At 39.1% G+C, this 27,030-nt stretch overlaps 1 protein-coding gene across 4 annotated transcripts in view; it reads left to right on the top strand.

Moving 5' to 3' along the window:
• NELL1 (neural EGFL like 1) overlaps positions 1 to 27,030 on the top strand; it is a 275,157-nt gene that overhangs the window by 55,911 nt on the left and 192,216 nt on the right. For all 4 annotated transcript variants that reach the window (XM_065065504.1, XM_065065502.1, XM_065065501.1 and 1 more), the window contains exons 5-11: positions 167 to 263; positions 6,124 to 6,196; positions 6,438 to 6,520; positions 12,698 to 12,832; positions 13,622 to 13,724; positions 16,722 to 16,795; positions 22,624 to 22,723. In XM_065065504.1, coding sequence (XP_064921576.1) covers positions 167 to 263; positions 6,124 to 6,196; positions 6,438 to 6,520; positions 12,698 to 12,832; positions 13,622 to 13,724; positions 16,722 to 16,795; positions 22,624 to 22,723 — 665 coding nt within the window. The remainder of the gene's footprint in view (positions 1 to 166; positions 264 to 6,123; positions 6,197 to 6,437; positions 6,521 to 12,697; positions 12,833 to 13,621; positions 13,725 to 16,721; positions 16,796 to 22,623; positions 22,724 to 27,030) is intronic.

Below are 27,030 nucleotides of genomic sequence, written 5' to 3'. Positions count from 1 at the left end.
TATATTTTATTTTAAAGTTGTGATATACCTTTATAACTATCAATGATAAATATCATGTTTAATGGATTTGGTTCTACTTTCCATCTTTTATCGTTAGCTGATTTTGATTAGGAACTTCTCAGAAGAAAAAGAGAATTCAAGTAATGGCAATGTATTCCCTCTGCAGGATTTATGAACGCATCATTGATCCCCCAGAAACCAATTTGACACCTGAAAGCAATTTATGGCTCGGACAGAGAAACAGGAAACATGGTTTCTTTAAGGTAAGCGGATGTGAAACGGCACATGAAGAAGGATATTAATAAATAATCGACAAGATATTTCTGATTCGTTGCCTTACACTCCTGACATCTGATTTGTATGAATTTTAGTAGAAACTGTGGACTCGGGATTTGAGGCATGTCCAGCGCTTAGAGAAAAGGCTCTCGTAGTTACTGACTGCGGTGCCCAGTATTTGGGGGTTTTATTTGGGTTCCTTACTTTAGGTCTCACCTACCTGCTGTGCTCTTGCCTTGCCACTCCTGGGGACTGAATGAGACTGTGTAAGCGCTGTCAGAATCTATTCCTGGCTTTCATCTTTAAACCTTCATGAAAAAACAGCTTTGCTGTGGTCTCCTTGATGGACAGTGGTGGTCTTAATCACTCTCAAAGGTGGTTTCCTCTTTGATTTCACGTGCAAAATACCCTCACTTGTCTGCTGTTTGCCTTGGGTGACTCTTCCTTTATTGCCTGTCAGCATTGACTCCTGGAGCAGAGAAGGTCTCCTGGCCTTTGATCCTTCCAGCTGTGGCAAATACTAGATATGGTACACACTGCCTTTGCCTTGCTGCTAAATAGTGGGTTTTTCTGTTCCTGGAGTACCTTTCTATTTTTCACAACTAAGCGTGTCACTGTGTTTTTCAACAGAGATTAAATAGTGGGTCACCAAATTTTGTTGATGAACTTTTTGGTCCTTCGGAGCTTCTATTTCTTCCAAAAAGCCCGGGTTGAATGGCTGTCAGGGCTCGGGCTGCTCCTACGTGTAAAGCCTTTTTCCATTTATCAGGCTCCCCAAGACATCATTATTGAGAACACCAGTATGGACACGGGGAACTTTTCAGAGGAGAAAGAGGATTTGAGTAATGGCAATATATTCCAGATTCAATGAATGCCAACACATTTCCAAAATTGCAAAGGACAGAGAAATGACTTACAACTTGAAAAGCGTGCTCCTGTGTGTTTTCTTGCAGTATTTTTCCCCTCTGGTGAGGCTATATGCTTTTCTAGTCAAGGTTGAACTGCTGAACCAACCAACAAACAAAATCCAGTGACAAATTAAAATCACCTCTTCCACCTGAAAGTTAAATGTTTTACTTTGTAAAAAAGCTACAGAAAAGTTTCGGATGTTTTTTTCCAGTTTTGAGTAACAAGCCATGGTGCAAGCGTTTACCAGTGGAAGAGTCTATAGCAGTGATCGGCCAGTCTGCCTGTCCTCGATATTGGCGTGGATTTGTTGCCAAGGTGATTTATCACCCACTCAGTTTCCCTTTGAAGCTGTCGGTTCCTAAGACAATTTTACAAGTTGCTGTTTTTCTGAGGACCTCTTCTCAAAATCTTGAGATTCCGACAACCTAAGACAATTATTTAATGCTAAAATTATTTAGGATAAGATTGTTGCAGCAACTCACAATTTTAATAGTGAGACAGAGGTAAAAAGCAACTTTCAACTTGAATGGCTGTCCGAGAGTTGTTCTGAACCTACAGCACATTTCATCCTCCAGCAGCTGAGCTGTCACTGCAAAGTGAAATTGATAGTATTATTTCATTCTACAGCTGTTGTTTTTTTTCCTCAGCTGCTTCCCATAATTCCACAGATGGTAAACATATGTTTATAGCTACATAGGAAAAAAAGAAGTTATGTTGGATTCGCCCATCTTAAATTCTTATTTTATGCAGGCAGTCAGAGCCTCAGAACTCTGGGACATTATATGTTTATAAATTAATATTTCCACGCGTTAACACTTTGGAAACAGCAGGGTAGCTAATGATATGCTAATGAGCTGACAGTTTTTATTGATCATAATGAAAGCCGACAAGTGTCTTACTTTGCTATATGCACGCTTGAATATTTTACTAACTTTCTTCAGGGCAGAAATATAATTGGTTATATTTTTTAAATCCTGCTTGAGAGTTTCAGAAATCTTATTTTTGTTTATGTTACTTATTGCAAAAACTTGGGATTTTGCCAGTTTATGGAGAGTACATATCTCTTTCCATACATTTACATGCTAAGCAGGACCTCCCTTTCTTTTTCAGAGCGATTTGTTTCACTGTTTTAGCATGTAAAGAGATAGATCTATTTTCCTTAATGTAAACAGAGATCTGCAGGGAAATAAGAGTGTTAAAAAAGGAATTAACATTTTGGTATGTTTGCTGGAGCCATGATAATGTGTGTAACAAAAAGCACTGAGTACTGTTCTGAGTATCATCTTTGCTGTTCCAAAAATTTTCTTACTTTAATGATAGTTAATTAATTGTTGCGTCCTTCTGTAAGTGGATAGTGTTAAAGCACATTTTGAGCCATATTCTCCTGCCAGTTTTGGATCATAATTCTTCAGTATATCAGAAAAGGAATGAGGGGTATGATATTCCTAAGTCACTGTGGCCGGTTCCTGCCATTTTTCTTATTTGTGCTTTTGTTCCACATCCTTACTTGCAGTGATTATTCCATAAGTAGCCCTGCTGTGCGTGTGGCCTTGGCGGGGAGTGAAGTGCTCTATGGCATAATCAAGGGAATTGAAGTCTCGCCCCTTACAACTGGTATCTCTTACTCATTGCAACTTACCCGTGACAACCAAGCATTTGGAGTTCAGATGAGATGGAACGGTTTTAGCACAGCAGCGGCGGCAGCAAATGGATAACAGACTGAAGACAGCTTTGTCTGTTTGCTTTCAAGGGAATCTTGTGAATTACTTCCTTTGAGAAATACATGTTGACCCTTCAGGTTTCTTTGTGTGACCCAAACCCAAGATCTGTTTTAGGGCTAAAGAATAGCATCATAATCAGATTAGGAAACCAAAGTAAATGCAACTGAAAGGAGGAAGAGAGCGATGCCAGCCATCCAGGGAACCTTCACTCTGGGATGAATGTGATTGCTGTCAGGGTCAGAATTATCTGCAGAATTCATTTTATCACTGGGGAGAACCCTTCCCCCTAAGGCTCCCTCCAAAGAGCTGCTGCAGAAATGAGCTTATTAATGCATTGCTGACTATGTGATTCATGTCGAAAGATGGTAATTTTCATATCGGCTACAGCAGGCTCTATTGATCCTGCAGCTGCGCCTGGGGAGCGTATGGCAGGTGCTTGAGAAGCATGTTGATATTTTTACTGCAGAGCATCACGTGTATACCTGGGTCTCTGTCGTCGTTTCGGTCTCGAGTTGTACAGGCTGAGGTGAGGTCAATACCCTGCCAAGGGCTGTTCTAGCACCTGGCGTGGGACACGCTGGCCCTTGTGGTGCTGGTGTAGCATCACCTCGGCGTGGGGCTTCGGGCACATCTGCTGGTGCCTCTGTCACCAGCCTGTCCGTGCAGCTCACACAGCTGTGTGGCACGAGTTATCTCTGTGGGAGAAGGAGCTTTTAAAGAGGGTGAAAGGCGATGGAGGAAATGAAAACGCAGCAGTGGAGAGCTCGTGGAGTATATGAGCCTTTTCACACCGTGTGGGAGGAGTTCTCTGTTTAATAGAGACATGAGAAGTGCAATAAACAGAGCTTTTGTATTACATCCTCATGGGATAGGCTTGATATTTAGTGCTGCAGGCCTGAATTTCATCTTGTAGCTGGTAATCTGCCGGCGCAGATCAAGGCTCTTCAAGCTAGTGAGTCCTGATGCTGAATTGAAGCTTTGGTTGTAATTAGCCAAATGCTAAAGGTGATTTTTGCTTGGGAAGGGAAAAACCAGGAAGATTTTGACCACTGACATCTCCCTGTCAAGGCCAAATCCTGATTTTCATGGAATGTGGACTGAAGAAGTCCACCCTGTGCCAAAGTGAACCAGAGCCCTGAGCTGCCCATGGCGAGCTGCCTGTGCCTAATTCTCGTTCTGGCTGTGGTCACAGAAAGCTCTCAGCAACCGAGACTTGATGCTGAGGGAGGAATAGTCCAAGCTTGTTCGTGTTGTTACAGTAATTATGGCTGTAATAAGTGTTTGCCTATAATGAAGTCTTTCTATTAAAAAGATACATCAGCAAAATTTCTGCTCTTTGAAGGTTCACTTCTGTGTTTGATCGTATTAATTCTGTTTCAGAGGGTTTATAGACTTAGAAGGCATCTCTATTGGTGAATTGAAGTTCATACGTTTTTTCCATGGTAACATGCTTTCATGTAGCCAGAAATTAACACACAAAATATAGTTGTGTTTCGTTTTCAGGTTGTATCCAAAAGACAGTTGAGCGGTGGGGCTCTGATGCAACAAACCATATTTGAAGTTCAATATGCACTTCAAAAAAAGGCTGAGGAAAACATCACTTCTTTTTGGATGATGTCTTGTTAGCTGTGCAATATACTCTGGTGAAGCTCTGTAATCTCGTTCACTCTTGGTTGAGCTTTTTGCTGGAGAGGCTTAAGCGTTGAATTATATTTTTGTGCCTCACCTAATTTCTTGCTGATTGTTGGCAGAATGTATGTAAAATGGCTTTCAGGATGTTCCATTTCCAGTGACAGTATTGCTTCTCATTATTATGATGGTTTCATTATTCTCATAGATGAAAAGGTTAATAAATGTATGTACTTCCACAAGAAAGACAGTGTGATCTGATTATGTCTATTAATATTTTCAGTTAATATTTGATCATGAAACAGTAAGCAGGAAACACTGCTTGTTGCTTCCCTTCTGCTGTTCTGCAAATTAACAAGTAAATGTTAAATGTTACTATATTTGTAAGGATTCAAGGGCTGTCTGAGGCCTATATTTTATTTCTGGGTGGAGATCAACATTTTGAGCAAGTGGCTATGTCCTTGGTCTGCAAAATTAACTCTATTGCGATGTAATAGAAAACTGAAACATAGTCTTACAAATCAGTAATTTAATTAGATAATAACTGCAGCGATGATAAATTTCCTTTTAAATTAAAGAAATTCTTCTGTGTCTGGGAGGAGATAGACCCATGTCATGCGATCTGATTAACAGCCAGGGAAAGTACAAATAACAGCACTAGAAGACCCCTGTTTTCCTTTTCTCCTCTCCCTTAGTGACCATGGCGTTACTAAAGCTGGTGGGTCTCATGGAGTGTGTCACAGACAAAGATGGAGCGAGAGCTTTGTACAGAGCTGAAAAGCAAACACAAGCTTCAGCATTCTCTAGGCTCTTTGAAGGATCTAGAATTCTTCAGGGACACTGGGCAACCCTTTGTGTCTGCTGCTTCCATCGGGGATATCTTGGCAAGTCGGGAACAACAGAGGATGCAGCTGGCACTGGACCTTTTGGTCCTTCCTCTCTCCATCCCTGTCCAGTTCCGTTTCTGTGCCCCGTACAACCTGCATTAGTTGGCTCTGACCTTGGAGTCCTGATTCCTGCCAGTCCTGCACAAGGGATCTTTCCATCTGTCTGGCTTAGAGAGAGGAATTAATTCTAACTGATGGCACAATTACGTGAACCGCCTGTTGAGATACAAAGCTGGTCGGCTAAACTAAACCGAACAACTGAAGTGTAGATTCGTACCTCTTGCACTATATACTTCTCTTTTCATACTGTTTGATTTCACAGTCTAATTTGGCTAAATCACTAAAGAGTACCGTTGCGTTTTCTTTTTGTCTTATGTAAAAGTGTGTCGTAGGCTTGAATAATGGATATTATTTCACTGGTTTTGCACCAGTCTCATCCCATTTTAAGACATTTAAGCAGCTTATATTTGGTGATTGCAAAAGACAAAGCAGTATTATTTCTGTGGTTTATTAAAATTAATACCCAGACACACAGGAAAATAGGAGGAGTGGTTATGTTTTGTTCCTCTTCAGTTATTTTCCTTGTGAGAAGAGTGAGCTGGTCAATTTTTTTGTACTCGCTTAAGACTTGTGAAACGTCATGTACAGAACTAAGCGAATGCTTGTCATCTGTATTACCAGTTTTCTCTTCTTTTACAAAGGGTGTTATTCAAGATGTGAAAATCATCTTTATACCTAATGGATATATAACGCAGTGTCCAAATCTGAATCGCAGTAAGTAGCATTGTCTTTATTCTCTCTATTTTAGATTTTTTCATACAAATTACTTCGTTTTAAAAACAATATTCTCAGGCTTGCCATTTTTGCATGTCCTGACTTGTAGAAGGCAAAAATTCTCTGTAAACAGATTGTATTTCGTGGTCACATAAATCAAGTTTGATATACTGTTGGTTATTTACAGTTTATTGTGTCTTTTCTTCTCTTCCTTTCTGTTTTTTACTCTTCCTTTATTGAGCATGCCCGACCTGCAGTGATTTCTTAAGTCTGGTGCAAGGAATCATGGATTTGCAAGAACTCCTGGCAAAAATGACTGCAAAAGTAGGTACCTAAGCTTCTTTGTCAGTTGCCCATTTTCTTCTGTGCTAAGACCGACGTGGAAGTACTTATTCCTTTTGCAATTATTCTACATTTTCATGGCAGAGCCATTTCTTTTTCTCCTTCTGCCGATACCCCCATCTGCAGTGGACTTAGGGATATAGCTTCACGGATGTCACTTAAGCCTTATACAGTTTCTGTTGTCTGCCTTGTTATTTGTAAAATAGTGACAAAATACCCAGGGTCTGACTTTTTTGTGAGATGCCTTAGCGTGATTTCCCTTTTCCCGCTGAGGGATAAATGTAGAAACAAAGGAGTGAAATCCTTCAACAATTTCCTCACCGTGTGATGCTGTCAGAGGGTGCGTGTTTGCCTGTGGGAAGTCCTGTGAAGTCTTCAGGACTGGTGTAGTCTCCTTCCTGGGAACTGAAATGAGGACGCAAAATGGAAATTGCTGTGAAGCTGCTTTTTTTTTTTTGATTGTGAGTAGGATGAATGGGAAGCTACAGTGTTTTTTTGTTTGGAGTTTTGGAGATTTTCTTTAGAATCTGCTCCCATGTTAAACAGTCAACCTCGGTGTTAGCCAAGGTCCTTCAGCCAAGGTTGTGGTGAAGTTTTGGGGTAGGAAGATGTGTTTTAGAGGTGACTGAACCGCTGGTGTATGTTAAAGGGCAACCTGTGAACACTTCTTGAGGTTAATGTTAGTGAACCGTCTGGTCTGTGGTAAAAGGCAATTAATTGTTTCATCTGAAACAGCACATACGCTCTAATTACTTACAGATTTAAGTGCAGCTACAACAACCTGCAGACTCCTTTAATCTCAGTGTAGTTACTGAACAGGAATTTCAAAAATAGGATTTACATAGTAGTGCTCCTAGCGTAAAAGCATTATACTCTTTACTGTGCTGCTTTTAAGTGCCCTTTTCCTTCCTAATAGGAAAGGGAAACTTTGTTTTTAGAGTGTGTGCACATTATACTGACAATCCACTTGCTCAGCTGACATACTTTGGACTGTCTGACTCTGAATGCGAAATGGAAGCTTTTAGTTCAGTTTGCTGCTTGTACTGTGAAAAAGAGGCAATTATTTTGAGCCCTGCTGGTGTTATGAGCAAGTCCCAATTATGCACTGTACTGAGCAACTTGCTTTCTCTGCTGTTAATTATATTTTTGCTTGCTAGTACTTTACGAGGGGAAGCAAATAACACGCTATTTCTGCTGCAAAGACTCTGTGCTTCCATAAAGTGGTGCTGGGATAATCCTTCTTTGCGAGTTCCTTTCTGTTGTAGCAGTGCACTCACTGTTTCATTGCAGTTCTTACAGAAATATCGGTGGCCGGGAAAATGGATGCAGCAGGAAAGGAAGTTAATTTAGTAGACAAATGCACGTTAAAAATGGAGGGACTTGAGGGGAAGTATTAAGGTTTGTATTTGCCTTTTCAGTCCTGGCCACAATAGCCACCAGTGGTACTAATGTAGGAACAGGTCCATCATATGGGGATGATGTATGGTGAGGCAGAGTTAGGCTTTGACGGGCTGTGCAGCTGCCTGCAGGGCTCCTGTTTGCCAGGACAGGTGGCCAGAAAATGGCTTGCTCGTGTACAGGAGCAATGAGCCCCAGCTCCTAGTCCTGCACCAAGAGATGCGGAGCATGAACATGACATTTTGGGAAAGTGGGCTCCCTGCTTTGATGTCCAGTTGTTGGTTTTAGGCTCTGCTATATCTAGGATTTCAGTTTATCCCTCAATCAGTGTTTGGCTACAGCTGTTTTACAGCATTGAACAGTCTAGTGAATGTTGTTTGTAATGAATGTGTATGTGCAGTTTCTGTAACGTAAAACCATGAAGACTCATGCCAGGGCTTACCTGGGAAGAAAACATCTCACTAGTGGCTTCAGGCTCCAATAATTTTGGTAACAGTGCAAATTCTGCAGTATGTAGGCAGGAGTACAGAGAACCCTCTCGCTTGGGCTTTACCTCGGAGTCCCATGAGCCAAGTGCTGGCTCAGGATGGGACCTGGGGGCTCTATAGGGGGTCCCAGCAAAGCATTATTTATAGCAGATTGTCATGGAGTGCTACGTGCAGGAGCATTTGGTCACAGCCTGCAACAAGCCAACCACCATTCTGTCCTCTTCCTAGCTGTGTCTTGTAAAGACATAGCTTTTAAAGATGAATAAAAGCTGGCTTTTCAAGCCTGTTTTATTTTTGTCATCATTTGAATCCTGGATCTTTCCAGTATATATCTTCAGTTGATTTAATCTTGTGTCCTTACATAGAAACCATAGGTCAGTGTGTTAGATATCTGGCTAAAATATTAATTTACTACAGGAGAAAAGGATGATGATGTATTTCAGCATTCCCAACTGCCCTGTTGGAACACTGTTAGTTCCTCTTTAAATATAATGACTAAAATAATTCATGCAACTCTAACAACCAACTGAAATCAGTCTGGGCATCTCCTGCATTTCTTTGAATGGAATATAATTTCTTTTTGGTAGATTACGGGCCCACACTGGGGTGTGCTTTATATTCGGATGTGCTTGTGAAATGAAGACTTGCAGCACAAAACTTTCTACTGAAACTTTCCTCATTTGAGATCAGAAAGGTTAAAGTGTGAGTTTGATCAAAATCCAGAAAAATCAACTGCTTGAATTCATTGATGGACTAGTTAATCTGGTTTGTTTATGTCATGGTTTAATATGGCCATGAATACTTTTATGTTTAACAAAATTTTCCATGTAAATTTTTGATAGGTTTTGGGTTTTCTTGATGCTTTAATTTTTAGTTTTGCCATACACATCACATTTTTAATAGAAATCTGTCATCTTTCAATTACTTGTGTGGGTAGAAAAGCAGCAAGGAAAGTGCGAAATAAATTTTGTGAATAGTAGTTGGTCAAATATTCCTGAATGTTAAGAACTTAGGGTTTGGTTAGTGTACGTAAAATGCTTGATATGGTACACACTTCTCCATCCTGAGTTTATTTCGATTTATAACCTAAAAAAATATTCGAAGCTTGAGAATTTTCAGCTGATGTTTTAAATATTCAACAACTCTAATTGTGGGCATTTGGTAACATTTTGAAGGATATTTCAGCTAATTTTAAGGAATTCATTGCTTTATCGAGCTCAGTAGAAATTAAGAATAGTAGAATTAAATAGAAATTAGGGCATGAAGTTCAGAACCAAACTATGTTTCTGGTCACCTTAGTAGAACAGGTAACAGTTGAATGGTGTTTCTGAACCGATTCTGTGGGCTGAGATACATTTATTGGCCTCTGAGTATTGGAGGGTTTGTTGTTGGCTGCCTTCCTGGTGATCTGCTTGATTGATCTGCTACATTTAAAGATATTTCTTAGGAGGTAGATTATTTTGAAGTAAATAAAACTTAGCAGGGTAACACAATTGTCAGAAAAAGTTAATACTTTCAAAGTATTTATTCTCTTAGAGCTTTCTTCTTTTTCTAGGGAACAACTTCTAGGACAGACAAAGGACAATATGAATTACCTCTTCAAAACCTGGGTGTTTCTAAAGTCCTTTCTCTAAAATTTATATAGCCCATTCATATGGGAATGTTCATTTCAAAAGAAAATACAAGATCTGTAAATAAAGTAGAAGTATAAGACAAATCAGACACTTTTTAAACAAAACCGAATGTATTTTACATACTGTCAATATAATGACTAAATACAATGACCTGAAAAGAGTTTCTGCTGGAAACAAGCAGCTCACTAAGAGGATAGTTTTGCCTCTAAAATGTGAAAAGCAGTTTTGAAGTCACCAGAGTATCAATTGCCTATTATCCTAGAATAACAACTTAAGAAATAAAGAGCTTTTATTGCGGGATTTCTCTCCTGAGGACTGCAGGGGAAAAAAATATCACAGAAATTGGCCTAGTATTTATTTTCTTTTTCTTCCCCCTAAATATGTTGCTCTTTTATGGGCAGGAATGAAAAAAGGCATATTAGAATACTTTCATTTAAAGTGGATGGAATTTTAGAGGATGGAAGTATATGAAATTCAGATATATAGCATTATGTAAAAAATACTGTAGCACTGTGCATTCTTTTTTAAATAAAATTTGTCACTATTAAAATGTAGCAACCTATAATGTAGGATAATAGCATCGTATTTATAGCAGAATAGAGTACGCATTCATCTTGTCTTGCGCCAGATTTAGGTAGCCTTGCTATTTGCAGTGGCTTCAGTGTGGTGGCTTACACACAAAAGACAAATGTGAGTGTAAAATAATCAACACCTTGAGAAACTCCCGTCCAGCTGGCACCATGGTAATTTTTTGAGCAATGGCAGTTCTGTATATAAAGTCTGTATTTCTCTATTTATTTATTTTTAGAATGAGTAAATGGGAAGGTAATTTTGAGTGCTCTTAGGGATTCGAGATGATAGCGCTGGGTATGAGGAGGGATAAATGGGGGTTGTTTGTTTCTGGAGGATGGTAAAATGGTACCTTGTAAGAAGGGGAGGTCTGTTATATGGTTTAGGAGTGAGTGGTTCAGAAAGCCTTTTCCTTTTCTTCTGCTACATGAATGGGCATTATCCTTGCTTATTACTGCATAGTATCTCATCAGTCAACATAGCAATTGCATGCCTGCAGATGGAAAAATACACATTTTAGTAGTTTGAATTGAGGAGGTAATGGGAACAGCAAGGAGCATGGCTTCTCTGTTAATCGGAGTCTGGGATTATTTTGTTCTACACTGGATTAAAACACTTCTCCCCCTCTAAATCTCATTTGCTATTATAAAGACCTTCCTAGAAGTCTGAAAGTTTTAGTCTGGCTGATGCTTAGCAATGATGAGATGGAGATGAACAGGAAAAGTCAGTCCGCCAGTCTTCATGATTTTAGACCTGTAATCAGGTTGGTGAGCAACTACGAAATTAGTTTTAAAAACAATTGTAGTTCTTGAACTTTCAGTGGTGCCTGGGCACTCCTGAGGGGATCTTAGCGGGGTTTGTTACAGTACAAGAGACAGTTGCGTGATTTATCTAGTGCAGTGCCTCAAGGGTCCGTACTGGGGCCTGTATTATTCAATATTTTCATCAATGATTTGGATGAGGTAATAGAGTGTACTATCAGCAAGTTTGCAGATGACACGAAGCTGGGAGTAGTGGCTGATACACCAGAAGGTTGTGCTGCCATCCAGAGACCTGGACAGGCTGGAGAGTTGAGCAGGGAAAAATTTAATGAAATATAACAAGGACAATTGTAGAGTCTTGTAGCTGGGCAGGAACAACCCCAGGTTCCAGTATAAGTTGGGGAATGACCTATTAGAGAGCAGCGTAGGGGAAAGGGACCTGGGGGTCCTGGTGGACAGCAGGATGACCATGAGCCAGCACTGGGTCCTTGTGGCCAGGAAGGCCAATGGCATCCTGGGGTGTATTAGAAGGGGGTGGTTACTAGGTCAAGAGAAGTTCTCCTGCCCCCCTACTCTGCCCTGCTGAGGCTGCATCTGGAATATTGTATCCAGTTCTGGGCCCCTCGGTTCCAGAAGGACAGGGAACTGCTGGAGAGAGTCCAGCACAGGGCAACAAAGACGGTTAAGGGAATGGAGGATCTCTCTTATGAGGAAAGGCTGAGGGAGCTGGAGCTCTTTAGCTTGGAGAAGAGGAGACTGAGAGATGACTTCATTGATGTTTACAGATATATAAAGGGTGAGTGTCAGGAGGATGGAGCCAGGCTATTCTCGGTGACAACCAATGATAGGACAAGGGGTAATGGGTTCAAACTGGAACACAAGAGGTTCCACTTAAATTTGAGAAGAAACTTCTCAGTGAGGGTGACAGACACTGGACCAGGCTGCCCAGGGGGGTTGTAGAGTCTCCTACTCTGGAGGCATTCAAACCCGCCTGGACATGTTCCTGTGCAACCTCACCTGGGTGTTCCTGCTCCGGCGGGGGGATTGGGCTGGATGAGCTTTCGAGGTCCCTTCCAATCCCTGACATTCTGGGATTCTGTGAATCATAACCCATGTTCAGTTGGCATGGAGAGCTCCATCAAAGTCTGAGTAGCGTTAGTTTATATCTGCTGACATCCCGGTTCAGTGTTTCAAAGGTTGTAGTCAAACTTGGTTCGGCTAAAAATAAGCGTACTGCTTTCTCATATTTGCTTTTTTAAATCATGTGTTTGACTTGCAGAAATCTCATCAAGTTACTTTCATTTATAGTTAAATTATGCAGAAACAAGACTGAGTCAATTGGAAGACTGTCATTGCGAGAAGACTTGTCAAGTAAATGGATTGATCTATAGAGACAAAGACTCATGGGTTGAAGATGATCATTGCAGGAATTGCACATGCCAAGTAAGAATTTCTAAAGAGCAGGACTTAATTAAAATGTGAAAATGGCCCCTGAATGCGTAATATTAACTCGGAGAATTTTTAGTATGCATGTAGTGGCAATATGAACAATAGGGAAAGAAATGGTAAAATAAATAAAAATTTGACATTGCTTATGTGCAAGCTTCATAAATAAAATGTTTTCCCTTGACAACGCTTTCTTATTTGTTCTAATTATATCTTTGAGAACTTTATGGTTTTGGGGTGAAAGTGTGGCATTGTGTTTGGTTTGGAATTGTTTTCACTGCAGTAGTTTTTTCAAAAGAAAGCATTATCTTAATAGTATTCATAGATGCTTAGTTGCAGCTTGCATGGTAACAACATGCAGATTCTGTTTTCAGTGTTTATCACTCTCAAAAATGAAGGAACAGAAGAGAATTAGTATGTAAATCTTGTCTCGTTGAAATTATTTGATAAATATCTGAAGAGAGCCTTTGTTTGCTCAAGAAAATAGAAAACTGATGGTTGAAAATCTCAAAGATGATTGGCAAAGCCTACAGAAAGTGGTGTGTGTGTTCTTGTAAAGATGGGCTTAGATTTTCCACTTAATGCACATTGCTCAGGGGAAGTGGGGTAAAACCAGTAATATGTATCAAAAGGGGGCGATTCACCTTCAGATGCATTTTGATTTAAGTTTGTAGTTGGATACGATTAAACTTGTTACTGAAGGATGGGTCGGCTGTCTTCTGTGTTTTGTATAATATGCTAGTTACAGCAGTTGTAGTTCAATTTTGTCTTAAAACCTTTGCTCAGAGTGGTGTTGTGGAGTGCCGAAGGATGTCCTGTCCCCCTCTGGATTGTCCTCCTGACGCTCTCCCGGTGCACGTGGAAAGCCAGTGCTGCAAAGTGTGCAAGGGTAAGTCCATCACACCTCTCAGCATCACCCCCTGTTTCAGCAGAGTGAAACCTGTCCTCAAAGCAGGTGCTTTTATAATGACTTGATTGAAGAAGAAAATAAATAATTGGTGAGGAATGAAGAAGCTTAGCAGATTTCTAAGGTTTTCTTTTTGCCTATTGTCAGTGTAAAATGATTCATCTCTGCGTTTGAGATTGGTAAGTCTTGCTTGGCTCCAGTATTTATCTCCTGCTGGTTTTGAGGAGCATCAAGCCTGTGGTCTGAACTTGCTGTAGCAATGAGTAATAGACTGAGCTGTTATCTTCTCGCCTGTCTTTTATTTTGGGTTGGAAGGCTCTTCTTTAAAATAAACCCGGCAGAATTTGGGACATGGAGTTAGTATCACTGTATGGAGTGACAGTTTGCTGTGATTAATTTAAAAATAAATTTATGGGAAGAAAGAAAAGTAAATTTTATATCTGTGTTATTGTCAGCTTTCAGTTTCTTCTTCTGGAAATGGAAGATGTAAGTAACATTTCTGGAAAGAATATTCAATATTTGTTGCCTTAATGGTAGTACAAGGGAGAAAGTTAATTTATATATGGAAATTTTAGCTGAATACTGATGCCAGTCTTACCTAAGCAGCACAAATTATCTTCCCCCCCATTCTTGGAGACAGTGAATGTCATGCATGAGTTTTTCAATAATTCATAGGACAAGAATGTTGAATTATTTTAAGATTTATTAGGAAAATAATAACACTGTTTTTAGCATCCTGTCACCTTTCTTCAGTTGCTGAATTAATTAGTCCCATGTGCCAACGTCCGTTAGCTGTGATCTTGCACTTGCTCTTGTTTCCTCATGTCATCTCATTTGTCTGAGCTGTATGTCAGTATTCCACTTACCAAAAGATGTTTATGAACAGAGTACTTGGGTGGTAAAGTGGCCATGCTGGAGTGTATTTTTTGTCCTGAAATGTTTTTATTTGTAATGTTGAGAGTCTACAAAGTTCTTTGCTGAACCTGGATGCCTTTGGCACACATGTATGCATGACGGTCAAAATCCGACGCCAAGGAATGGCAAGGCACAAAATTGTAGATTCAACGTATATCCTCATAAATAAACTGTGTTCCTGTTATTTGTACAGGAAAGATGAACAATCCAACTTGCCTTTTGTCAGTGATTGGCACAAACTTGACTTGTTATTCTGACAAGAGCTCAGCGTGTCAGTCAATGGGAGGAGATGGATGGAAGTTGATTGAAATTGATTGTAAATGCCAACTCCTTGACAGAGTGATGTGCCAGGGCCACAGTCAGTCACTCTGGGGTAGATAGGAGTAATTGCCGAGGCTTTTCCAAAGATCTGCTCTGCAGGTGTTAATTTCTCTGTTCTTTTCCTATTTAGCTCTGATAGAATCATCAGCTGTAATTTGCTCTCTCTAGGGATTATTGAATGGCTAGATTATTGAACACTTTCCTGTTTTAGCTGAGGGTTAATGAAAAAGTTGCCATAATGTCTGATATGTTAAAGGTTTTAAAAATGAGGCAGTTCTGTTTTGATCCCTGCCATCTTGTGTTAGCCTCCCAACTAATATTTGACAAAAGACTGTAATTTTGTTTAAAATCTTGTCATTTTTCTGAGTTGTGCATTAGCTTTCTTCCTGGTGTGGCCGTTCTTTTGTTAAAAGCAGTCATATCAGGAGAACAGGCAGAAGAGACATTTCTCTCATTCATCCTCTCCCAAAACTATTTACTGAGATTTCTACTTTAAACAAAGCTACTTGATCTGAAGTTTTCTTCATAAGTGAGGTCACAACAACTCAGGCATAAAAACTAGGGCAGATTTAGAAAAATGAAGAAAAGTGGGATACCAAAAGAAGGAAGCCTGTTTTCTTTTTTTAATGCATGGTTGATAATGAAAACAGAGTTATTATTATTTTTTTAGTTTCAACAAGTCCTCAGAGGCAAATTTACATCTGAAAGTTTATGAAGATTGATCTAGCAGTCCTTCATGTTTAGAATTTGGGAATCAAAGTGGCTATGACAGTTGCTGCTGTGGAATATTCCTATCGGTGTCACCCCTAAAGGGTACACACATGCTCCTGTAAGTGCTTGGCTCCCTTACCTTGCTACTCAAGAGAGAAATTGAGGTAAAACAATTACTAGACAGTCTGAGACTTCTGGTTTTTTGAGAACCAAACACTCTGAATGCATCAGCTTTGACTGTACATGTGCTTTGACTCAGGAAACTTTTAAGGCTTTATTCAGTTGCAACACTGGATTCACACCTTGACTTGGCCTTGAAAGGAGTGAGGAGTGCTCACAGGTTTTAGTCTGTTGGTTCGCTTGTGGAGCTGGTTATTTTTAGCAGAAGGGTCAAAACTTCAAACAAGAATTTTTTAGTAGGAGCTTTGAGTTTCCTGGGCAATCTCCTTATTTCATGTATGCTTTAAGAATATTTTTCTGGAATAGATTTTCACAGTTTGTTAATTCAGTAGAGTTATTCGCTGCATCTAATCCATTTTTGCAGTGCTCCAGCAAGTTGAAGAGTTCACTTTTGTGCCCACAAAAAATCTGGAGGTGTAATTAGATTCTGTGCTTACGTTATTCTCTTGATGAGCAATACACTAATAAATGTCTCCAGTTCTTTGAGTCATGGAGACCTCCAGTAACACAAATACTGTAGCTAATCTCCAGAATGTCAGTAATGAAAATATTGTTTTATCAAACACTAATGAATTTGATCCAGTATGTATTGTCTTATACTCTTATTCCTCCTTTTTAATATGGTTAGAGGTGCTACTTGCTCTTAACATGAATTTATTGTTAGTTACTTTATTTGTAATTGTATATGATACTGACTTCTGATGAGTGCAAAATGCATTGTATTTGTAACATGTCTATATTTTCTCAGTGTATGTGAATATTGGTTTTAGTGTTGTGTTATATCTGGCGTTTGTTTACTACTTATTTAATGAATTTATTTTTAATCTTCCTCCTTCTCCTGTCAAATTACAGCCAAGTGTATCTATGGAGGCAAAGTACTAGCGGAAGGTCAGCGAGTGTTAACCAAGAGCTGCAGGGAATGTCGAGTAAGTTTCAGTTGTATAAACTTTTCCTGATTTTAAATGTATGTGTGGTGTTCCAAAGTGACAATGAAAAGTTAGTGCATTTCTTTAGGCTTCCTTCATGCAAATGTGATATCTGTTGCCTTGAAAAGGTGAACTTGGAGTCAGTGAAAGCCGCAAATACAAAACCAAGACGGGAATGTGACCCTTGTAGGATAGTAAAAAAATGGGCAAAATGACTTGGAGGGGTGTTTTATCTTCTGATTTCATGAGCTCTAGAACAAGGCAGCAGCATCTTGAGACAGTTACTAATTTCAGCCAAATTGCTAAAATCTGAAGCAATTTGTCTTATATTGCTTGAGTTACTCTAGATTTACCCTGGTATTATTGAAACTATATGTAGCCTTTCTAACAATTGAAGTAAATTACTAAGTATTGGACTGGACTGGAGTCTTTCTTGGCAAGTTCATAGCACTTAGCTACAGTCAATAGTAAAGAACACAGGTAATTGGAGGCTGTGTTAGATAGAAACATTCAGGGAGTGTTAGGGAATATGAGTGCTACATGGTGTGTTAAGTTTAGCAGAAACCAGTTGTTGCCAAGACCATCCTTAAGAGAAGAGAGTACTCGTAAATAATTATAAAAGGCCCATTGCTCTGCTGAGACATGTATTTTTTTGTGAGTGTGCGTGTGCTTTAAATATGATTTATAACTTCAGAGAGGCACAGCTATTTTAAAAACATTTGCTCTCACATGTAATTTCCCATTATTTTTGGTTTTGCATCTTGTAGAATTTGTAGAGGGGGAAGGGTGATACAGGGGAGGCTTACAGTGTTACTGACAGATCAATATGCTAGAACAATTATGAAAAACATTTGGAAAAGATTACAATGATCTAGTTATTGCACTTGTGGCTGAATGTACAGAGTAGCAATTTTATGTTCACTAATGGAAATGGACAATAACTGGTTGCAGATGTTGTGAAAGCATCTTGTTATGCAGAATTACTTTGCTGTTTTTAGTGTTTAGCTGTATAGGGGTGCTCAGCATTGTATATATGAATACATGGGCAAGGTTGTTGCCTTGAAGACAGACTAAGGTGCCTGTTATTTATAGTATGACATAGAATGTGTATTTAGGAGGGAAAGCACCTGTATGAAATAAGGTGGGAACTGGAGGATTTTCACATTAAAGTGAAACCAGAGAGTGTGATCTGAATTATGTCTGTGGAACTTCTCCGTGCGATAAATAAGAGTGTTATCTTCATCATTATGAGCATGACAATACATTGATGAAGGTTAAAAGCAAATACTGACCATCGAATATCTGTCAGATCAGAAATGACTAAAATAGCAATGAAAAGAGCTTTTGCGTTTTCCTTGTTGTTAAAGGAAATTGGTATACTGCTAATTGCAGTAATGTTGCAGTTTATGTTGGTGTTTGAAACAGCACATGTGAATGTAATACCATGAAAAAAACCCGAGTCCATGTCTCAAAAAGATAGAAGAAGAAGAAAGATTTCCACAGTCATGTTTCAATAAGACATTAAAGCTCACTGGCAAAGCTTGTGCTTCTAACTCAAGAGAGTTTTTAGGTGGGTGCTTACCTCTGCTTCTATGAGACAATGTTTCCGCAGACAGAAAGTTCATTCCATGAGTCTACAGCATGACCTCTTAAAAGCTGTAAGGAAAACAGCTACTTATTTACTGCCTCAATTAGGAACACTTACTAGATGAAGGATGAATGGTGATGGGTCAAGCTGTGACTGTGCTCAGTATTTTCTATCCCCTGTGGATCTACTGGTGGGCAAGGTGGTGTATAAATAAAGGAAGGGCTTTGTGCTAGGGGAAGTACTATAAAAAATTTACTGTAGTTTAATTTCCAGACTTGAAAAACAGACATTAAGTTTGAAAAGCTGTTGATCCATGAAGGAATACGATAGAGGGTACACATCAACTGTCAGTTTATTAGTGTCGATAAAGATGACTTAAAAATCTTGGGTAGTAGCTCTTGTGTTTGTAAAGGAGAGGATGTAGTTGTAGGTAGGGTAATGTCAAAAACTTAAAGTGAAAATTTCACATTTCAATTTTTATTTGAAGATAGTTGTTTTTGCATAGGTACTGATCCAAGCATAAGGGGCTTTTAACTTTTGTATTTTTTCCATCCAACAAAAATAACAATTATACTGATGGATCCGGATAGATCAAAGATTTTCTTTATCAGGCTGTGAGCAGGTTTTTTTTTTTTTTTATTTCTGAAAACTAATCCAGACTAAAATTGTATTTGATGCACATCCTCTTAACCATAGGCACAGATGTTGCTGATGGCCAGCCGTTCCCAGTTGGAATCCTGCCCACAAACACTCTCTAGATTAATCTACAATGACAAAGTGACAAAATTAGTCTACAGGTGTTTCTGAGAATCATGGGATGGTTGAGGTTGGCAGGGACCTCTGGAGGTCATTTTGTCCAACTTCCCTGCTTGAGCATGGCCACCTAGAGCCAGTTGCCCAAGGCTGTGTCCAGACAACCTTTAAATATCTCGAAGGATGGAGACCCCACAAGCTCCTTGGGCAACGTGTGCCAGTGCTCAGTCACCCTGACACTGAATAAGTGTTTCCTGAGGTTCAGATTTCGCCAATACGGGGACGTGGCTCATTTGAAGTCAATGAAAAGATGTGTATAACTTTTGTTGGGTTGGGAGTTTACTGCTCATCAGCTGACGGGGTTAATGCCCGTGAATGACATGACACCTGTTCATAACCAGACAATGTGTCTGACAGCAAACGGTACAAGAATAAATTCCTCTTCCCTAATGCTGGGAGGGGCAGTCAGAGAGTGCCACACAAGTGCTAGAATGATAGGCAGGGCTCCACTGACTTTTCAGGAAGCTTAACTAAGTTTTTCACAGAGCTAAGGAACAATATGGTTCCTAGAGTGACGGCTGAGGACACTATTTGGAACTTCTCCTGAAAGGCTGATCAATAACAGCTGAAACAAGAGGGATGGGGAGGAGCAACCCCAAACAACAACAATACCTCAAAATAACCTTATATGAAATCTTGCTATAATTTTCCAGATCTGATCATCTGAGATGAGCTGTTTGTGGTTCAAATATTCACTGCAAGTCCCAGATTAGGCTTATAGCTAATTCTTTTTAATGTACTTACCTTTGTAATAACAAGAAATTCAATTATCTTGTTGTACATGTTTGACTCCAGATCTTATTCTTTGTGGATTGTGTGTCACAATTGGAACTTGACCTATTTATTCCAAAAGAATGTCTTTTTGACATCTATTGATGTCCAGAATCTATGACTACATATGTGAATTGAGTATAAAAGTTAGTAATGTTTCTGAGGCTGCCTGATGCAAGAATTCTGGAGTGTGAACTACTCTTGCTTATCTCAGTAGATAAAATCTGAAATCTAATGGTGATAATTCTTATAGTTGGATGTGCACTAGTTTATAACAAATTGATTTTTATCCGAAGAGTACTCAACATGGAAACATTTGAATTGCTTTAAAACTTAATTATAAATATGTTCCATTTGTTTTCCCAAGATAAAAATTCTACAGAAGAAGGGAAACTTTAGAGAAATAACATCTTTCTGTCATTAAATAAATGGAATTCTCTGTGTCTTTTTTTAGTCTCCTTATGATTCACTAAAGGTGTGAGCTTGGATTGAATTTATCTTTAGCTTCTTGACTCATCTTGATCACTGATTTGACTTCCGTATGATTTCTTGATTTCTTGCTATCATTTTTGACCAGATTTATCATCAGTCAATGCTTTTCGTCCATATGTTGACATCCTGTACCCTTTCTGCTGCAATTGCCTTGTCTGAGCTTGAATAGGCGATGAGTTATAGCCAGAGCTTTTCCAGCTGGTAGTTTGATAACATGATAGTAAATGACGGCTCAGTGTGTCGGGTTCTTTTATCACCTTTGCTGCTGCAGTTGCACAGGCAACCATGGGGGATTCCTCCCTTTCACTTCTGGAAGTGAGATCAGAAGGAGACCTAATACCTCCATTAACTTCACTGTTGTTGTGTGGGCACTTGTTTCAATGATGCATGCTATATGTGATACTGTAGGGAGCTGCTTTTTTTAAAAGATAAAAAAGAGAACCTCATGCCTGTGGGTTTTTTAAAATAGTATTTTTCATGACAGCAACTGATGCAACTTGCCAGTGAAGACAATTGGAAGTGAGAAAAACAGCTCGTCCCTGCTTAACCTTAAGATTGCCATCTCCAGGGCAGTCACAAGCTGTGATTGTAGAACGCTTGGGTTTGTGTTCTCTACCTCTGCTGCAGCTCTCAATTGTAATATGATACCTGTGAGCTCCAGGCACCTTGTGCATCATTTGCACCTTGTAGACATTTTTTCAGCATATGTATCCGTGCAGGGCAGCTTGGAGCTGGGAGAGCTAATTCTGGAGCCTGAAGCAACACAGGTTTAATCAGCATGGGATGGATGCTGAGGCAGATTACCAGCAAGGGTTTTACTGTCCTGGTTCTGGCACCTGAGCTCGTCTTTTGGCCCGATGTGTCTCCTTGTCTCGTAGCTTCTGGCTAAGAAGGGTGTCCCTGTGTAGAGGTGTTTCTTCATACAGGGTAGACATGTGGGTATTTTCAACATCCTCTGATCAAAGTCATGTATCTGATCGCTCAGATTATGAGAATGGTGGCTTTAATAACATATTTTGTCTTTGGTTTTTGTTCCACTGTTTGAGGCATCAGGAAAAATATTTTGGGAGGATTGGAGACTAGATTCATACTAATAAGGTGTATTGGCAATATAGCAGGCTGCCTGCTTGCTTAGTGGAGTTTCACAGCCCTTTGGAAAACTGGATTACTCAGATGTGGAGAGTCCTGTGGGATAGTTATTGTAGCTCCTGCTGAGCAAATATCCTGGTAGTTAATCTCCACTTTGCTTGCCAGTTCACAGCAATGGCACAGCTGCAGATGGGGTGCTGAAGAAGTAAATTATGGTATGGAGAAGGCTGGAGGAGGATAAGGGAAAAGAGGAGGCTATTTTGGGACAAGATGTTAAGAAACAACTATCTGAAGAGCAGGACAGCTGTTTGGTCTGGAGACAGGGTGAAGCTGATTTCCCAGATGAGAAGAAGATGGTGTAAAATCTCCCCAAAAAGGTTTTAAGTCCATTATTTTAGAAAATTTCTACCAGCAGCTAGACCTCCTATACACAGTCTTATTCTAAATCTAGCAGAAATCAAATATATAAAACTATCTTGACCTTGATTTACTTTTTATACAACCTCAAAATGGAATTTCTGCTTTGCCATACCTTTGAAGAACCTCATTTCTGGAAATTAGATGATCAGTAATTCTAAAGAACAGACCCTTTTAATTGGACACAGCAGACCAACACATGACACTTGAAAATATTGGCCTTCTATCTGCTGTGTTTGTTTGAGTTGAATAATTTATCAGTGAGTTATGTAGAATATGAAATAAGAGGAGTAAAACTTGGACTTGTGTAAAGCAGGAAGGCTGTATTTGACAAAAATCTGGAGTGAAATTCCTTACATCCTTCAAGTATGTGAAAGGAAACCAACTATACTTGGAGACAACATATTTGGAAAAACTACTATAGAATTCTGAGCTTAAGTGCCTTTTTCCCCCCCCCTTCTTTTGAATCCGGGCATAAAAATGTCCAAGTAGATTACTTTAGATGTTATGGTGTGAAGAATTAATTTAACTTGCTGCCTGCTAGTTTACAAGTGTTGTTACTAGAGATTACCGAAGTTATAGATTGAAAATTATGTGTACTTTGTTGTTCTACATGTTTCATCAATTTATAATTTTTTAAATGTTGTTTGCTTTTCAGAATGGAGTTTTAGTAAAAGTAACAGAGACTTGCCCACCATTGAACTGCTCAGAAAAAGAGCACGTTCTTCCAGAGAACCAATGTTGCAGTGTTTGTAGAGGTAAGCCAGCGACTGTGCGTGCTTGGAAGGAATATAAGTTGCTGATTCAACAGGGGGACACACTGGAAGGAGCAATTCCTTTTTAATGAGATATTACGTACCTCTATAAACCTGAGTCTATAATTAGCCTTCACGTAAAACCAGTCTGTGATACTCCTTTGGGTAGAAGACTTAGCAGATACAGAGCTGTAATTGCTCTGAATGAGAGATGGGGAGAGAGCAAAGGAAGAGTTGGGGGAAGAAAGGGCCGAGTATCTTTTAAGAATTCCCATTAGGAAGAAGTTATGTTTGCAAAAGAGATTATTTTCTGTTGCTTCAGCTTGCAACTGCACTAAACATACAGGGGTTTGGAAGTGGTTTTTCAAGCTTTCTATTTTGCAATCACAATAACGTTAAGATTCCAGTTTGATGGATGTTTTGAGATTGATTTAGATCTGAGTGCTCTCAGGACACATAAATGAGTTAAGCTGGACAATTACAGAATAAAAATGAAAAAATAAGCCTAGAGCCCAGAACCCCATTTTTTCTTCCTTCCAGTGGGGTATTGAGATGCAGATTCCTCCTGCTTGTTCACTTTCAGCCCTGACTGAATCCTGATTACATGCTGGACCAGACTGAACAGCCGTAGTTAAAATCTTGAGGAAATTCCCTTAAGTGAGGAAAATGCAGGTGTCACAAGGATGGAGAACTCAAACAATCTTCCTTTTTAAAGGTGCTGGCATCAGTGAGCCGTTTGGTGACAGGTGTTAGAATAATAACTCCCTGTGTACGTCTGTATTGTACCTTTTGATCCACGCCTCTCCTTTGGTGCTGAGTCTAAGCTGAGTTTGAGGGGAGCCTGGTCTCTCAGCCTTTAGCAATGCAGCTCAGAAATTTCAAGCGAGAGCTTTGCCAAATGAGCATTAGGCATTTTCAGGCTTAGATGATTATTGTGGCCTTCTGGACAACTTTTCTTGCCTGTGTGTAAATTCCTCTGGTGCCAGTGATGGGGTTCTGAATCTCTCCCTTAGTCAGTAAATTTTAATTAATAAATATGCATAGTTAAATATTTACCAAGGCCTTGAACTTGCAATCGTATGCACATGGTTGCAGGGGCCAGCATGTTTCAGACTGCTTGCTGGATCGTGGTCTAAGAATACACGCATTAATTTTTCGAGCAGTTTCTAGAAACATCTGTAGCTATTTAAGCAAGCAGTAAGTGTTGCTTCGTTGTCCCTCAGAGGACTCGTATGTCTTAATGATACTTCTTAACAGATGGCCCAGTTTGATGTAGTGCAGTACAGGAAAAAAAGATCTTCATTACTTAAAAGCATTAGAAATCGGAAAGCTTCAAAGTTGATGAAAGACAGGCTCTGTGTTATTCAGTTCTATGTTATTGTTAATGATAGGTACTCTTTTTATATATTCATGCCAAGCCTGTTTTTATTATTTATAAAATAGCGTGAATGTGTATACTTACATAATGGTCTCTAGGAGCAAAGGAAGGAATTGCAGCTTCACTTCCTATGAATTCTGATACACGGTGCTTTCAAACTGATACGTTAAACTTCCACTTCAATTCTCCTTTAGCTGGCTACTAGAACAGTACCACCTCCTTTTGGATTTCATCTTTGCTTTTTAAAATTATTTTTAAAATTATGCTTGAATTAATTTTGTCAGCTTTACAAAGGCATAAATTGAAGTTAGCACTCCTAAACTGCTTTTCATACCTTGAAGTAGAAGATATGCTACCTGACATTTTTGCTTCAGTTGCATGCAACCCCCATCAGCACTCTCTATATAGCTATGTATCTATATATATAGCTATATCCTGGTGTTAATAACGGAGATTTATTCAGAATTATGTATTTGGTATGGGTTTTATCATGCAAACAGGTGCCCCCTGATACAACAAACAGGCCATAGTTCTTGGTCCCAGCTTGTGCCAACATGTCCTTCACTGGCAATGGGTAGAGTGCCCCTCTGCTTTGCAATAATGACCTTTTTTTGAGACTATATTCAGCTTTTATTGTCCAAGTGAAAGCAGTGAGGAAGAAATACTGTAGTAAATATAGTTCTGAGTAATCAGAGTGTCTGTTGAAAGCCCGTATGGATCATTATATGTGTGATGATAGAGATGATTCTTTGCGTTAGCCCTTAGTTAGTCAACAGGATGATTGGTACACATTTACTAGTAATGTTAAATGAGAACAATAATTCTATGTAAAGTTTATTATTGCATGCTAGTGACTGGTAGGTTCTGGATTTGTATCAGTCTGTGCTTGCTTTAGTATCTAGTTGTGGAAACAAAACTGCTACTGAATGTCATGTTTTGTAGAATTCTAGAATACCTTTGCTGAAGTGGGCAAGGGTGGGAGGTGTGCAGCTTGTGCTTTTCTGGCTGCAGCAGAGGAATTTCCATTTAATAAAAGGATAAATGTGAGGGATCAACAGAAAGGAAAAAAAAAAACACAGAGAAATGCGGAAACTTCATGATGCTGTGATATGAGACTATTCGGGGGTCTCTGTAATATCTACCACAATAATAGAAAAGTGCCTAAAATGAAACAGGGTATGCAAGGGAAAAAAATAAATCCGTGGTGTTTATGGTGATGGAAATTGCGAGTCAGCAAAGGACCGAGTTGAAAACTGTAATGTACACAGCTGGTGGGCTGCCTGATAGTCATTATTGTTTGTAAATGGTTAGAAAAGGAAAGACAGCAAATAATACCTTTTCTTCTTCAGGTTTGCTACATGAACTTATAATATAGCAAAAGCTAACATGTTGCTGAAAGCCAATTCTAGATTTCAGGCAAATGATTGTATAAGGGGTTCTGCAAGGCAGGCAGAGTATGGAAAAACTCTGCTGTACAATGACAGCTTGGTTTTGGGATTTGGTGTATCTGAATGCAAAAACGGGCCTCATCAGATCTCTATCCTCGAATATTATGTAGAATATACCTAGTTTTGCCCTTCATCTTGTGTGCTTTAATATAAATGTCTGCTTAAACTATGTGGCTACTTTATACTTTTCAGCAGGACAATGTGCTATTATTAAGCTCTCTTTTAGGCATACAGAAATCTTAGGTAATTTTAAGATTTTACAAAGAATCATCATGTAATAAACTATATTTTTTTACTACTTTTTTGAGAATCAGACATTTTTCTTACAGCATGCCTGCTACTTTTTTATAGCCCAGAGACAAATCTAATACAAAAACTAGTGTCATAAAAGTGTTTTATTGTTCCCTTTAGCTGTTTTTCTTCTCGCCAAAGACAGTGTATAATTTTGAAAGAGTGGCTTTTTTTTTCTCTTTTGAATGAGTGATGCAAATAAAGTTTCATGGGAGAATTTTTATGTTGTTATGCTCACAACTTGAATTTGTAAGAACAGCCTTACCAGCCCAAGCACTTCAGTCGTGTTCCCCTTAAAAGACAGTGTGAGGAAATAATAAAGTAGTGAGAGCTGTTTAGTTTCTGGAGAAAGCGAGTTTTATTTGTTGTCCTATAACATGGGTCGGCTGAAGAATTGAGATGGACTGGTGATGCTGGTTGGCAGCAAGTGGAGAATCCCATTGGTGAGCTGAAGTTTGCATTTTACCGCATTTATTTCTAAAAACGGTGCTTCTGCCACCCTTCTCTTGCTTTTATTTTTGTCTTCAAGAGGTTTTGATTCCTTCAATTAGAGGATGAGAAAGCTCTTGAGTTAGTGTGTTCCTCACCTCTCCCTGTCTAGCTGCGATACTGAGATTTGCTCTTTCAGAAATCAAATGTTTCTCATTCATTCGAGGTTTTAGTTTTATTAAGATTTAATAGAGGCTGTTAAATATGAATTAGTTTATTTCTAAAGATAGTTATGATGTTACTTAGTATTTAGATGAGCTTTGTATCTGAAAAAGTATCCTTATAAGCTTGTTAGGCTGCGCAGCACCATTATTCTAATGCACACAAATAAGCAGTAATTTATAAAGTCTGTATTGATACAGCAGCTTGAAAGAATTAATGAAGTTACTGTTTTATGTCAGACCACTGAGTTCTGGGACCGCAGTCTCTGAAGGTGTAAAAACTGCTGTTCAAAGTGCTTCGTTGCTCGTGACTCATTAAAAACTGATTCAGATCATGAAAGAGCATAATTGCTAGTGCAAATTTTATGACTCTTCCTATGAGTTGTCCCTCAGATTTACTTTATACATTTATGTAGTAACTGTGGGGTTAAATCACAGAAACAGTAAAGATTTTGAGGTTGAAGTTACCTTGGACCTTTTGAACGTTGCTAATGCTATTAATGGAAACATCGTCAGTGTTCTTTTTAGAAGCCTCTGAAAGGG

Source organism: Columba livia, chromosome 5 (genome assembly GCF_036013475.1).
Source record: "Columba livia isolate bColLiv1 breed racing homer chromosome 5, bColLiv1.pat.W.v2, whole genome shotgun sequence".
Classification (NCBI taxonomy): domain Eukaryota; kingdom Metazoa; phylum Chordata; class Aves; order Columbiformes; family Columbidae; genus Columba; species Columba livia.
The sequence above is the reverse complement of the archived record's forward strand: the minus strand, read 5'-3'. Positions and strand labels throughout refer to the sequence as shown.